This window comes from Chanodichthys erythropterus, chromosome 20, assembly GCF_024489055.1.
Source record: "Chanodichthys erythropterus isolate Z2021 chromosome 20, ASM2448905v1, whole genome shotgun sequence".
Classification (NCBI taxonomy): domain Eukaryota; kingdom Metazoa; phylum Chordata; class Actinopteri; order Cypriniformes; family Xenocyprididae; genus Chanodichthys; species Chanodichthys erythropterus.
In genome coordinates, this window is record NC_090240.1 from 27475476 (window position 1) to 27490212 (window position 14737).

General features: G+C 38.3%; 1 protein-coding gene and 1 long non-coding RNA gene across 3 annotated transcripts; both read left to right on the forward strand.

Moving 5' to 3' along the window:
• The first annotated feature begins 1092 nt into the window (after positions 1–1092).
• On the forward strand, positions 1093–11236 carry LOC137009471 (uncharacterized). Its single transcript, XR_010892898.1, has 3 exons — positions 1093–1616; positions 3945–4288; positions 11218–11236. It is a non-coding gene; the product is annotated as an uncharacterized lncRNA (long non-coding RNA).
• A 1180-nt stretch (positions 11237–12416) lies between these two features.
• Positions 12417–14487, forward strand: zgc:103759 (U8 snoRNA-decapping enzyme). 2 transcript variants are annotated; one of them, XM_067371731.1, is made up of 4 exons: positions 12417–12632; positions 12769–12824; positions 12929–13154; positions 13228–14487. In XM_067371731.1, exons 1-4 carry the CDS (start codon positions 12504–12506, stop codon positions 13432–13434), a joined length of 618 nt encoding a protein of 205 aa, XP_067227832.1. In that variant the 5' UTR covers positions 12417–12503; the 3' UTR covers positions 13435–14487. The 2 variants fall into 2 exon arrangements, with proteins under 2 accessions (XP_067227832.1, XP_067227833.1); XM_067371732.1 differs by having other exon boundaries at positions 12784–12824.
• The last annotated feature ends 250 nt before the right edge of the window (positions 14488–14737 follow it).

Here is a 14737-nt window from a genome sequence, read left to right on the forward strand (position 1 = left end):
ATCTATGGCTTGACCCTTGAACCTCCCAAATGGGAGTGAAAACACAAGATTGGGGAGGGGAAATGGGTATTTTTTTTGTACACACAACGGCGTTTTCAAACAATAATTCTGTAAACACAAAAGTTAGATTATAAATTAGTCACAGCGCACTAAATTGACGTTTGTGAACAGCCGTCACGTTTACCTGTGGTAACAAAAGCAACAGTGGGTGCTCGAGACTTACGGCAGATTGACAAAACACTTAAAACGCATTTATGATGTTTTTATAGAAATATATTTTTATATGTATGCTATAAAGAAGGACACACAAGTAACAAAAACTTACAAAACCATTCTAACCTAAATTGCATCTCGCCTATATATTTACACAGTTTGGAAATAGAAATGTAATTTTATATGCTGGCTAGAAGGGATTTAGTTTATTTATATTATTTATTACTTGATGTATTTTTATAATATGATTACTTACACATTAACAGCATACCAGATTGAAAACAACACTAACATGATTTTTTTAAGAGTAGGCTTAAACTGTGTTATGACTGGATGAATATGGTATTGAAAGGATAAATTAGGGCTTCCTATAGGCTAACATCTGAGAAAATGATTTTGTTCAAATTTGTGTCACAACTTTGTGCAGTCCATTTCTGTGAGTGTATTAGAAGGGCATCTATCTTTGCCTCATTTGACAGACTAGTTGAAAGACATAGTAGTATGTTAATATAACACACAAGATCTGCATAACGTTCATACTCAGTTACTGATACAATCAGATCCTCCTTAACAAATAGGCGCCTCAGAAGCTGTCGACCTTGAGGGGTAAAGCTGAGATAAGTGTCCTCTAGCAGAATCCAGGGCCCACTATGTAGTCCGAAAATAGAAGAGAATACAACTCCTGTTCCCAATAGCCGGCATTCCATGCAGAGATAGCCATGCTGTCTGGCATGGGTTTGTGGTTAAAGAGGCGGTGCTCTGCTTTGTTTCCCTTAGAAATTACTGAGCGTGATCAGCCAGTGATTAAACACTGAAAGAGCGTCCACACTATCTCAACCTTATAAATACTGAAAGAGGTGTACAGATGTCACCATTTATGTTTAGTTGATGAAAGTGCTGTTAAACACAATTTTTATTTGTATTTATTTACTTTTTAATTACATTTATTTTTTTGTAGTGACATCAGAAGTTATATCGCAATGAATTAGGCTACTTCATACAGCAATTTCTGTGTTGAGGAAACTACTTTTAAAAAAAACGTAGTTACATATAGCCTACAACAAGCTACGAACAAAAAATAGCTAACTATACTGAAGTTACTTAAGGGGGCAGTATGTTTTATAAATAAAATAAATATAAAAATTCAATGATGTAATTTATCTTCAGTGTTGGGATAATGCATTACAAGTAACGCAAGTTACATAATCAGATTACTTTTTAAGTAACTAGTAAAGTAACGCATTACTTTTTAATTTACAAAAAGATATTTGTGTTACTTTTTTCAAATAAGTAACACAGGTTACTTTGTTTTCCCATTTATTGACTGACACCTCTCTTGTCCACATGTTGAGAGAAATCGGGAGTGCAGAGACGATGTGTCCGCTGTGTAAACATGGGCAAAGGTAACGTAACGCATTACTTTCTATTAGAAGTAACTATGTAAAGCAGTTAGTTACTTTTTAGGGAGTAATGCAATATTGTAATGCATTACTTTTAAAAGTAACTTTCCTCAACACTGTTTATCATTTTAATCAAAGATGTATTTTTGCTTGCAGCAAAACAATGAGTGATTTTAAATGAATGAACAGTTAGGTTGGAAGTGTCTAACTTAAACAAACCAATTTATATGTAGACATGTACAAAAACACCCTAACTTACATAACTAATTCGAAAATAGTAAATATTGCAAAATTTTCTGTGAATCGTTTTGTTCTCTTTTCATTTGGATGAGCCGATTTACAATGACTTACACATTGGACAGAGCGAATGATTTATGATAAACGGAAATGTTGGGACGTTTTTTTAATTTAAATAAAATGAAAACTAAAAGACTTTCAAATCACATGAGCCAATATTTTATTCACAATAGAACATAGATAACATAACAAATGTTTAAACTGAGAAATTGTACAATTTTATGCACAAAATTAGCTCATTTCAAATTTGATGCCTGCTACAGGTCTCAAAATAGTTGGGATGGCGGCATGTTTACCATGGTGTAGCATCTCCTCTTCTTTTCAAAACAGTGTAAAGACATCTGGGCATCAAGGTTATAAGTTTCTGGAGTTTTGGTGTTGGAATATGGTCCCATTCTTGCCTGATATAGGTTTCCAGTTGCTGAAGAGTTTGCAGTCGTCCTTGCCGTATTTTTTGTTAAATGATGCACCAAATGTTGTTTATAGGTGAAAGACCTTTCAGCTGCCCATACAGTATGCACTTATGCACTCCCATACCATCAGAGATGCTGGCTTTTGAACTGAACACTGAAAACACGCTGGAAGGTCACCCTCTTCTTTAGCCCGGATGACTCGGTGTCTGTGATTTCCAACAAAAATGTCAAATTTGGACTCGTCTGACCATAGAACACTTTTCCACTTTTGAAACAGTCCATTTTAAATGAGCCTTGGCCCACAGGACACGACGGCGCTTCTGGACCATGTTCACATATGGATTCCTTTTTGTATGATAGAGCTTTAGTTGGCATCTGCAGATGGCACGGCAGATTGTGTTTACCGACAGTGGTTTCTGGAAGTATTCCTTGGCTCATTTAGTAATGTCATTGACACAATCATGCTGATGAGTGACCACGGGCATTCAATAAAGGTCTCCGGTCTTGTCCCTTACGCACGAGATTTCTCCAGCTTCTCTGAATCTTTTGATGATGTTATCCACTGTAGATGATGAGATTTGCAAAGCCTTTGCAATTTGACGTTGATGAACATTGTTTTTAAAGTATTCCACAATCTTTTTACAGAGAGACTCTGCCTCTCTAAGACATCCCTTTTATAGCTAATCATGTTACAGACCTGATAACTTACTTAGTTGCTAGATGTTCTCCCAACTGAATCTTTTCAAAATGTCTTGCTTTTTCAGCCATTTGTTGCCCCCGTGCCAAAATTTAAAATGAGCTAATTTAGTGGATAAAAGTGTAAAAGTTCTCAGTTTAAACATTTGTTTTGTTATCTGTGTTCTATTGTGAATAAAATATTGGCTAATGTGATTTGAAAGTCTTTTAGTTTTCATTTTATTCACATTTAAAAAAACGCCCCAACATTTCCAGAATTCGGGTTGTATAATAATGAATCAGACCTTCCAATGCTACATAGGACAGAGAGAACTGTATGAACTGATTCACTAGAATGAATCGGATTTTCCAATGCAACACATCAGAGAGTGGACCCTTTAGGTGAGTTTGGTTTTACTTAGATCAGTAATTAAATACAGCGATGCGATGCAGCATTTGGTTGCGCTATTCATTGTAAAAATAAAAATAGTTTGTTAGCTGTGGAAAAGGTAATTTACATTACTAAAAATGTAGATTAAGTTAGTACCTTAGTTGATACATTTACATTTATTCAATTACCAGACAATTAATGAAACATTGTCTAGAAGTATCTTTTAGTTGGTTACTATCCAACATTGTACAATGTCACTTTAAAAGAGCAACCAAAATGGCACACCTGAACAAAGCTTCCAGGAACCAGGGTTTGAAGTTCTACACATGGTTAGCAGTTGTTACAGATTATCAGCTCTCATACAGTGGCACAAGCCTCTACCACAGAGGCTAAAAGGTCAGAGGTGGTGGGGGGAGGCCACATTCTGTATACCCACACTCAGTGGAGGCAAAGAAAATACACATAAACTGCCTCTTAATGAATGTTTTCCTCTTGCCAATCAAAACATACAGTGTCTCCTGGTCTTCTAAATCCTGTATGTGATCTATCCATCAGGCGCAGACATGTGAACCATATCCCAGCTGAGCAGCGTTCGTCTCCCCCACAGTTCGGGATTCTACATTAATTTTTCCCACTGATCTGCCTCTGACAGTGGCCTAAGACCCTGGCACTCAGCAACCCCCCTGCACCTGTGTGTGTGATGGAGAGCGAGAATGAAGAGAAGGAGAGTTTGGGAAACCCTAGATGTCCTAATCTCAGGATTACCAGCCAGCCCATCCCCACAAATCGGCAGTAATATTAGCTAATCAGTCTTTTAGCAAGTGACTCAGTGGATGGAGACAACCAGTGTCATTCTCCCCCATCCGGCTCCAACGCACGGCCCGTCTGCATTGTGTTAGGTCTCCATTGCACCACCATCCTTCTCACACACACTCAAACACATAGCCTAGATATGAGCACCCACAGCTGTCTGTCTATTTTAGTCTGGATTTTGACAGCAGTATATCTACCCCCCAAGATCCCCTGTAACAATCCCTGACGCCTTCACCAGAACAATAGCCAGCAGCTCACATAAACCTTTTAAACTTAGAAAGCGCTCAGGCTCAAGAATAGCCCAGCCATTCTGGCGCAATCTCCTGCCACACGGTAAGCCCAGAAAGGACGGACAGAGTTAACAAGGCCACCAGTCAACACTGACTTGAACAATCCTAGATGCCTGATTCAAGTCTATGTGCGGATGCACAAAGTTTGTTACATTTTATAAAATGGATAGATTAGACTCTAAAATCTGATAGGATGAACTGCATTTAAAGCCATTGTAAAATATGCATATACACACACCTCTGGCCACACACTCTGATGCACCATGTTGTTCTGACCCATAAACAGCCCATATAAGGCTAATGAACTATATTAATTGCTGGAACAATTCTTTCTTCTTTTCATTATTATTAATATAGTAATGATGTCTTATAGTCTTACTGGCTTATCACTTTAGAATGTTTAACTGCTGTGAATTTACAGTGATTGAAATGATAAAATGAGAACTGTGATGAATGGTTACCATGTGCATACCCTCATAACCTCACGTTATCTCTCCATCTGTCTCATTGTCTCTTAACATTCCCAGCATAGGCTTCCGCTATCAAATTTAGTATTTAAATAGTACATATAACCGACAATTAAAATTCTCAGCTCCACTTAAATACACCTGCACATCTCCACATTCATTTACTGTCTCCTACCATGGGACAATAGAAACCTTGACAGATTGGAATGGGAAGTAGATACGGGTTAATTCAGTCAGTCTCCCATATATTGCTATGTAAAATGTCTCTTAACAATTCAAAAGCCTAGGGATTGATGGAAACATCCACACGAATGACTCAGAAAACCCATATTAGCCGTATCCAACAACTGCTGGAGAATGTATACACAATAAAACTATACCTACAGTTCTCATCCCTTGCCTTGAATATTGCCCTGTTACTGTAATATAAATGTAGATATTTTAGTTGTTTAAAAATGTTTACATTTATAAACTTGATTATGTCATCCTATATTATTTAAGACATGTTTGCATGTTCCACTATGTCCAACTGGCACAGGAGTTTAGTCATACCCAGCCAACATTTCCATGTGTTTTTTTGATGGGCTGTGACTTGAGCACTGCATGGGCAACCCAAATGGAACCCAGAGAAATTTGTTCATTGGCTAGATATGTATGTTAGCCCATAGGGGCACATGATGGGTCCATAGTAAACTCTAAGTGGGGATGTTCATTTAGATGTACATTATATAGGCTCACTCGAGGCCCCAAATGGGTGCTAATAATGGGGCAGAGATGGGTTACACAGAAAAAGCTTATGGGGCCCACATGGGTGATCACACTCATCCACAAATGGCCCCACTATGTTTTGTGGGACCACATTGGGGGAAAATAGGGCCCCATTTAATAATTTCTTGAAAGATTCCAGTGGGTCAAATAATAAGCTTCAAAATTCACATTCAAACCACTCGACTCAGTATTCAGACCCCCTTCAAATTTTTCACTCTTTGTTATATTGCAGCTATTTGCTAAAATCATTCAAGTTAATTTTTTTTCCTCATTAATGTACACACAGCACCCCATATTGACAGAAAACACAGAATTGTTGACATTTTTGCAGATTTATTAAAAAAGAAAAACTGGCCCTAAGTATTCAGACCCTTTGCTGTGACACTCATACATTATATTTAACTCAGGTGCTGTCCATTTCTTCTGGTCATCCTTGAGATGGTTCTGTTTGTGTCCAGTTGTGTTTGATTATACTGATTGGACTTGATTAGGAAAGCCACACACCTGTCTATATAAGACCTTACAGCTCACAGTGCATGTCAGAGCAAATGAGAATCATGAGGTCAAAGGAACTGCCTGAAGAGCTCAGAGACAGAATTGTGGCAAGGCACAGATCTGGCCAAGGTTACAAAAAAATTCTGCTGCACTTAAGATTCCTAAGAGCACAGTGGCCTCCACAATCCTTAAATAGAAGACGTTTGGGACGACCAAAACCCTTCCTAGAGCTGGCCGTCCGGCCAAACTGAGCTATCAGGGGAGAAGAGCCTTGGTGAGAGAGGTAAAGAAGAACCCAAAGATCACTGTGGCTGAGCTCCAGAGATGCAGTCGGGAGATGGGAGAAAGTTGTAGAAAGTCAACCATCACTGCAGCCCTCCAACAGTCGGGGCTTTATGGCAGAGTGGCCCGACGGAAGCCTCTCCTCAGTGCAAGACACACGAAAGCCTGCATGGAGTTTGCCAAGATGGTGAGAAAAATAAGATTCTCTGGTCTGATGAGACCAAGATAGAACTTTTTGGCCTTAATTCTAAGCGGTATGTGTGGAGAAGACCAGGCACTGCTCATCACCTGTCCAATACAGTCACAACAGTGAAGCATGGATGTGGCAGCATCATGCTGTGGGGGTGTTTTTCAGCTGCAGGGACAGGACGACTGGTTGCAATCAAGGGAAAGATGAATGCGGCCAAGTACAGGGATATCCTGGATGAAAACCTTCTCCAGAGTGCTCAGGACCTCAGACTGGGCCAAAGGTTTACCTTCCAACAAGACAATGACCCTAAACACACAGCTAAAATAACGAAGGAGTGGCTTGACAGCAACTCCGTGACTGTTCTTGAATGGCCCAGCCAGAGCACTGACTTAAACCCAATTGAGCATCTCTGGAGAGACCTAAAAATGGCTGTCCACCAACGTTTTCCATCCAACCTGACAGAACTGGAGAGGATCTGCAAGGAGGAATGGCAGAGGATCCCCAAATCCAGGTGTGAAAAACTTGTTGCATCTTTCCCAAAAAGACTCATGGCTGTATTAGATCAAAAGGGTGCTTCTACTAAATACTGAGCAAAGGGTCTGAATACTTAGGACCATGTGATATTTCAGTTTTTCTTTTTTAATAAATCGGCAAAAATGTCAACAATTCTGTGTTTTTCTGTCACTATGATTTTAGCAAATGGCTGCAATATAACAAAGAGTGAAAAATTTAAGGGGGTCTGAATACTTTCCGTACCCACTGTATATATATAATATATATATATATATATATATATATATATATATATAAAAACCGACCGTACAAAGAATTCCTAAAATCAGCTGATTTTTATGTGGTGCTCTATTATTTTAAATTACATGAAAAAAAAATAAACTGTAAAGAAAATGACTTCAACTCGGAATGTGTAAATCATGTTTTTTTTTTTAATTGAACTTTAAAAAAAAAACTCTTGAATGCATCAGGATGAACAGCTCTTATTCCTGGGCCTGTACAGACTCCTCAGCTTCATACCTAAAGAGTAAAGAAAGAAAAGACAGAATTACAAATATTCGGCTGGTCAAATGTGCAAACAGCATAAAACATTTATTCTAATGCAGTGGTTCTTATTCCTGGTCCTAGTGACCCACCACTCTGCACATTTTGAAGGCCTGCGTCTCAACGTGCATACTATCCATCCTAAATAGTATGTGACATTAGTAATATTCAATACTATTTAGGGCGGATAGAATGCACATTGAGATGCAGGGGGTGCTTCTCAATATCCCTCCTCGTTTCCTCGCTCCTCCGTCCTCCATCCTATGACCCGGTAACCGATGGAGCTCAGCCATCTTGAAGGACATCTCAGTTCTCTAATTGCACCGCGAGGAGGTGAGGAACGAGGAGTGAGGAAGCTTCCCGAGGAGTCACGAGCGAGGATACACAGGTGCATCCTTTGCGGAAGACTTTCTCCTCGAGAAACCTGACGCACGCATAAATTCTCCTCCCCCTTCATATCTGTCACAATAATTTAAATGTATGCTTTAATGTATGCAGTTTAAATAAACTTTACATGTCACATATTTCAATGGGGCATCTTGCTTTATTAATATTTATTATATATTTTTCAAACTTTAACAACATATGGGTAGATCCCTCATGCGCAGCTGATGACGCTTTCAAGTGACGCTAAAGGGAGTGAGGATTTATCATTTCACTTGATTCAATTCCTCCGTCCTCGCCTCGTCTTTTCCTTGTTTCCTTCCCTCGAGTCCTGAAGAGGTTGAGCTAAGATGCGAGGAAAGGAAACGAGGATGCACAAATAAGAATTGAGATGCACCCAGGGTATGTCTGTCCAGTGGCGGACTGGGACAGTAAATCAGGCCGGGAATTTGACTCCACCCCAGGCCACCTCTGCTGCTGCAGTCACCACCACCAAATTCATATGTCCACCAGCCTGCTAAACTTATAGGGTAACCCTGTTAGTTGATGTAACAGGTAGACTACCATTCATAATATGAATGGATAAATAAATAAACCCTCAAAAACTCACTAGGAATAGACCATCTATACCACACCAAAGACAAATATAAAATTGGCTTACACATTTTAAGAAGGGATAATAAAAGATACATATTCACATGTTAAAATATTTATATTTTATATATTTCCAATGCTCAACTCAAGTATATCAAAATTATCAGAAACGGTTCGGTTTGTTTCATAGTTTTAGAGTCACGGTTTCGGTACCGTTGTTGCTATATTTATGGAAAAACTATACTTTCAAATATATATATATATATATATATATATATATTTTCTCATATTATTTAGAATATTCTAACTACAAAAAAACAGCACAATTAAATATAATAGATTAAAGATACAAATAAAGTAAACTGACTTCAGTTTTTTTTTTAGGGAGGTCTGGCATTAGTTTTTAGGTACTGAAATTGAATAAAGTAATAATGTAAAACAGCATTGCATTTTGGACTATACATTAAAGATTATTCTTTATTAAAGTTACAAAAGCTTTTTAATCAAGAGCAGTGAGTGATTTCTTCGTTGTTGCTGTTCAATTAATATAAAGACTGTCACTTTAAGAGAATGCACTGATACAGTGTTCGTATTTAACAAGAGTGAATGGTTTGTCCACGGTTTTATTTTATTTTTTTCATCACTGTTGTTGTAATGTCTGGGAACCCAGAATGTTCATCCATCAACAGAAACATATATTAACTGAACCCTGATTGTTTTACGTGTTATTTATATTAAACCATATTACAGATGCTTCGTCAGATTTAAGTAGAACAGCGGTCCGAGCGCGTGCCGAACCGAGTGTGGAGAACCGAACGGATCGATTTTTTCCCCCACCTTTGGTAAATATTATGTAAATGTAATTCTGACCGACCTGTTCCCTTACCGGCGAACATGGCTGGGATTTTGCAGCAACTTGCTGCGTCTGTGGCCAGGGCTTTTCTCATTTTTATGCGTTCCCTCTCTGCTCCTCCTTTGCGTTTACGCTCCATTTTTTGCACTATTTTTCAAGATAAAGCCTGCCTCTGTATATAGCCAATTATGCAGCGCTTCGCTGATGTTGGGTCATGTGGTGTCATTTTCACTCCGCGATCGCCTGATTCGTAGATTCATAAGTGCGTCAATTAATTCGCAGTTGCATACACGTCAGTCTGATCGACAGCACAGCGGCAGCCGGCAGGCCAGAATAACCATCAGGCCACCGGGAAATGTCCCGGTGCTCCCGACGGCCAGTCCGCCCCTGTGTCTGTCTATTTAACACACCTGATTCAGATCATCAGCTTGTTAGAAGAGCTCCATTAAAGGATTAGTTCACTTCTGAATGAAAATTTCCTGATAATTAACTTACACCCATGTCATCCAAGATGTCTTTCTTTCTTCAGTCTTTCTTTCTTTTTTCATAAATAGAAAAGAGTCAAGGATCATGGATTATTATTATATATTGAATTATATAATCATATAAAAAAAAATACAATTTAATCAATTGGTTGAAAATGTTTTTATACAATTATGGCAGTTACACATAATAGTATAGACCAAAAAAGCTGCAAAAAAGTAATTATAAATATAGTCTAATATAGCCCAAATGTGGCCCATATGGAACCCTCAAATAAACAATAATGGGCAACCTAACTGGTGGGGCCCACAACGTTAACCAAGCTGGGACCCACATTCAGACTATTAAAGTTCCCACTTTGACCCCATGCCCTGATGACGCCTATATAAACCCGATAAAACCCATGGGGCCCACATGGACATGTTGGCTGGGTATTTTTTGTTGAAAATGAAGAAGGGAGTGGTCGTGAAACAAAATATTTCCTCCAGTCATCATCTTGCAGTGGTGATCAGGTCAGAGAGATGGTAGCAGCATCATGGTTTAAGCTCCTGTAAGGCTGATGAAGAATCCTGTCAAGTGCTTTATGGCATGGAAGCAGTGTAGTCAAACACCCTTGAGATTTCAAACACACTCCATTTGGACAGCTAAATATTTGGTAGCTTGTTCATTAAATAAATTGCAGAATGTGCCTTGCAGTTGGAACATTTAAACCTGTATACATAACATTTTATGAACAGGGACCAAACTAAATGCCCATGGTAATAATTTTATTTTTAACCACAATGATTTACAATGTAGAATATGTACACATATTTCAATGTAAATACAGTATGAATAGCTTTTAGTTTTTATGTTTTTGCCACAAAGCCTAAGCTAATTGAGCAATATGAGTGAGGAATTAACATGGCAGAGCTATCAGCTTTGCTTTTGAAGCCACGGTTGTTTTAGATATAAAAGGTTATTTCTAGTGCGGTGCACAGGTGGCATAGATTCAGAGTGACACAAGAGAGAAAGGGAGTCTTGCACTGTATCTATATTCACTTTATCTTTTTGCTCTGGCTTCTTCTTTCAACATGAACTTTCTTTCTTTCTTTCTTTCTTTCTTTCTTTCTTTCTTTCTTTCTTTCTTTCTTTCTTTCTTTCTTTCTTTCAGAAGCACAATTTAGTTGCTACTGCCATCTATAGGACAACAGATGTAGGCTACGTCCAAAGACTCAAGAGACTTTGGTATGTCTAAAGTCACTAAAAACTATGCACTGAATTATAATGTCCATAACTATTTAATTGTATGCAATATTGCAGTAAACTCTGTAGCTAAGTATTATCCAGAAACATTTATTTGCATAAGCTTATATTTTTCAATTGTTATTGTGAGAATTATTGTGCCCAACCTTACAAAAAATGCTATGGAAACAATAGTTTGGCAGCTGACATAGGTTAAAGGGCTAGTTCACCCAAAAATGAAAAATATGTCATTTATTACTCACCCACCCTAATGTTGTTCCACACCCGTAAGACCTTCGTTCATCTTTGAAACACAAATTAAGATATTTTTGATTAAATCCGATGGCTCAGTGACGCCTGCATTCACAGCAATGGTACTTCCTCTCTCAAGATCCATAAAGGTACTAAAAACATATTTAAATCAGTTCATGCGAGTTTAGCAGTTATAACTTAATATTATAAAGTGACGAGAATATTTTTGTGCGCCAAAAAAAAAAAAAAAAAAAAGACTTTTCAACAATATAGTGATTGGCCAATTTCAAAACACTGCTTCGGAGCTTTGCAAATCGAATCAGTGACTTGGAGCGCCAAAAGTCACGTGATTCAGCAGTTTAGGTGTTTGATAGGAGATCCGAGTCACTGACTCGATTCGCAAAGCTCCGAAGCAGTGTTTTGAAATTGGCCCATTACTATATTGTTGAAAAGTCGTTATTTTGTTTTTTTGGCGCACAAAAAGTATTCTCGTCGCTTTATAATATTAAGGTAGAACCACTGAACTCGCATGAACTGTTTTAAATATGTTTTTAGTAGAACAACATGAGGGTGAGTAATAATAAATGACATTATTTTCATTTTTGGGTGAACTAACCCTTTAATACTGTTGCTTCTTTAAAATAATTGTGAAATACTTTGCCATCTCTTTCGAGCATTTTAAGGCTTCAGACTTTTAAAAATATTTTTTATTCTTTTTTGCCAGATGTAAATACAAAAATGTGTACAGTTTTATTATGTCAACTGTGTGTTTTATGTGGTTTATCATGACTAACCGCGTTCTCAAATGGACTATTATTTTGAAATAGTGGTCATGAGGTGATTATAGTGGCACGTTGTTGCAAACGCACATATTGTTATAAGTGTTATTGATCTTACTTATCAATACGCGTCATTCAACCTACAGTTAACTGATTTAATTGTTTGTTTATCACTCGTCCCGTGATGGCGGAACAGATCACGAGAGAAGATGCATTGACACGGGAGGGCTTCAGACATGCCTGTCACATTATGCTGTACGGAGACTCTAGTGCCAAACTCTTCGGGAAAATCCCAATCAAACATATAGTACTGGTAAGGAAGAGTGCGCTTAACACACCTTTTTGCCTTTATCTGACGAGTGCGACTACGACAGATGCACTACCAAAGCAGGAAGTTAAAAAATAATGTGTAAATAGTGAACGCACTGAACTTATGAACCTGAATTCAGATTACTGTTATTCAGATGCAGATGCGCTTTGATGGCTTGCTTGGTTTCCCAGGGGGGTGAGTTCGACGAAAAAATAAAACTTTAAATAATTTGTCTGAAGTTGTTTATAAATGCACATTAATTATTAATGGAGACTGTATTGTGTTTTATAATCTGTTAGTTTGGTGAACCCGTCTAAGGAGACGCTGGAGGCGGGGCTTAGCAGAGAGCTTCACGAGGAGGTGGGCGTGGCTGTGCCTGTGGGCGTGGACAATCACGTATCCTCCTGCCTTTCTCCATCCTGCCCTCGGCTCATCACACACTTCTACATCAAGAAGATGACAGAGTCAGAACTGAAAGAGCTTGAGAGAGCAGCTGTTACTACAGCCACAGACCATGGTTTAGAGGTAAAAATTCTTTTCATGTGCATGTAAATGTGCTCACAAACTCTTATTACGCAACTTTCTTGTCCGTCTCCAGGTATTGGGTATGGTCCGAGTCCCTCTCTACTTCCTGAAGAATGGAGGTGGTCTCCCCTATTTCCTGTCCCACTCGTTCATCAGCAACTCTCGGGCCCAGCTGCTCTCTGCCCTGCAACGCTGTAGGCTGCTGTCCCAGGGGGATCTGGAGAAGGCTGTGAGACAGGCTGAGCAGATGAGACGCACACACAGCGATGATCCGCACTGACATTAGTTTACACAGCGGTGCCTTTTCACCCCTGGGCCATTACAGCTACATCACAGTAGCCCAACCCCCCAAGTGCCAGTAGAAACTCCCTCTTGTTATCACCCTACCATCAGGTCCTGATTCAGCCATGTACAGCATCTGCTCTCTTTAGATATCAAAGGTGCAAACCTGTTTAATTATAGAAACTTAACGGTTTATCATAATTTCACTAACAATTCATGACCCCAGATTCACTAAATAGGATTGTTATTGTTTGATAAAATTATTTTGCATAGTCCCTGTTCTGCAATATTAGAGCATTAATTAAGCAAATTAATATGACTCTGAGATATAATTATACCTCAACAAATGTGATACTGTATGTAAATGTATTATTTATTATTTATGCAAGAGAGTTGATTGCTAGCCATAATGTTTGATGAAGTTATATCAGATCTGTTTATGAGAGTTAAATATTTGCAAGATAAATGTGCATGCTAGTTGGACTAATAAACAGCAGACGACATGTAAGGCTTTTCAAATTTGTATCAAAGCACCACTTGCAGTACTTAGAATGGCCACAGAGCTGTGCTAAAAGGCTGCCTTATTTGACAGCCACTTTTTCAAGCAAGTCTCTAGCTATCTCTTGCTATAGGATAAAGCTGCAGTGTGTAATTGTACAAATAATAACTTTATTTTTATTGTATTTTTTCAAAACACTCCCTCTCAGTCCCGCCCCAAACTCATACCATTGGTTGCACAATGCCGCTGACTCCTTAAACAAACAGCATTGTTTTAAAGTCCCCCTGTGGTGAAAATCAAGCTATTAATGTTGTTTATATGTCTATGTTGTGATTTTATTATACTTTAAGACAAACCATGTGCAAATTCATAAGTCAGCACCACTGTGGAGTGTTTTCTCCTTTAAGCTGCAGTGAACCAAAGACGTGGTTTGAAATCGCTGGTGTTCCTGATGTCACAACTGCCTTGTAACCAATCATGTCAACGAACGTGTGATTATTAAAGGATTAGTTCACTTTCAAATAAAACATTTCCTGATCATTTACTCACCCCCTTGTCATCCAAGATGTTCATGTCCTTCTTCAGTCGAAAAGAAATTAAGGTTTTTGATGAAAACATTCCAGGATACCTTCTTCTTCTCTATTAGAATTCTGAAATCTTCCACTGGTCAAAGTTTGAACTAAATTGTCAAATACAATATGCTAGTGCAAGTGTATAACAATTAGGTCAAACTTTGACCTGTGGAGGGCAGTAATACACTTAACTGCGTCTACACTGCAAGAATTCTAATAGAGAAAAAGAA

Bases quoted from the DNA above. Each gene is read 5' to 3' on its own strand.
- zgc:103759 (XM_067371731.1), top strand. From the start codon at position 12,504: ATGGCGGAACAGATCACGAGAGAAGATGCATTGACACGGGAGGGCTTC. The intron at 12,825-12,928 runs GTGAGTTCGACG...ATAATCTGTTAG, and splicing joins TTGCTTGGTTTCCCAGGGGG to TTTGGTGAACCCGTCTAAGG. The intron at 13,155-13,227 runs GTAAAAATTCTT...GTCCGTCTCCAG, and splicing joins CCACAGACCATGGTTTAGAG to GTATTGGGTATGGTCCGAGT.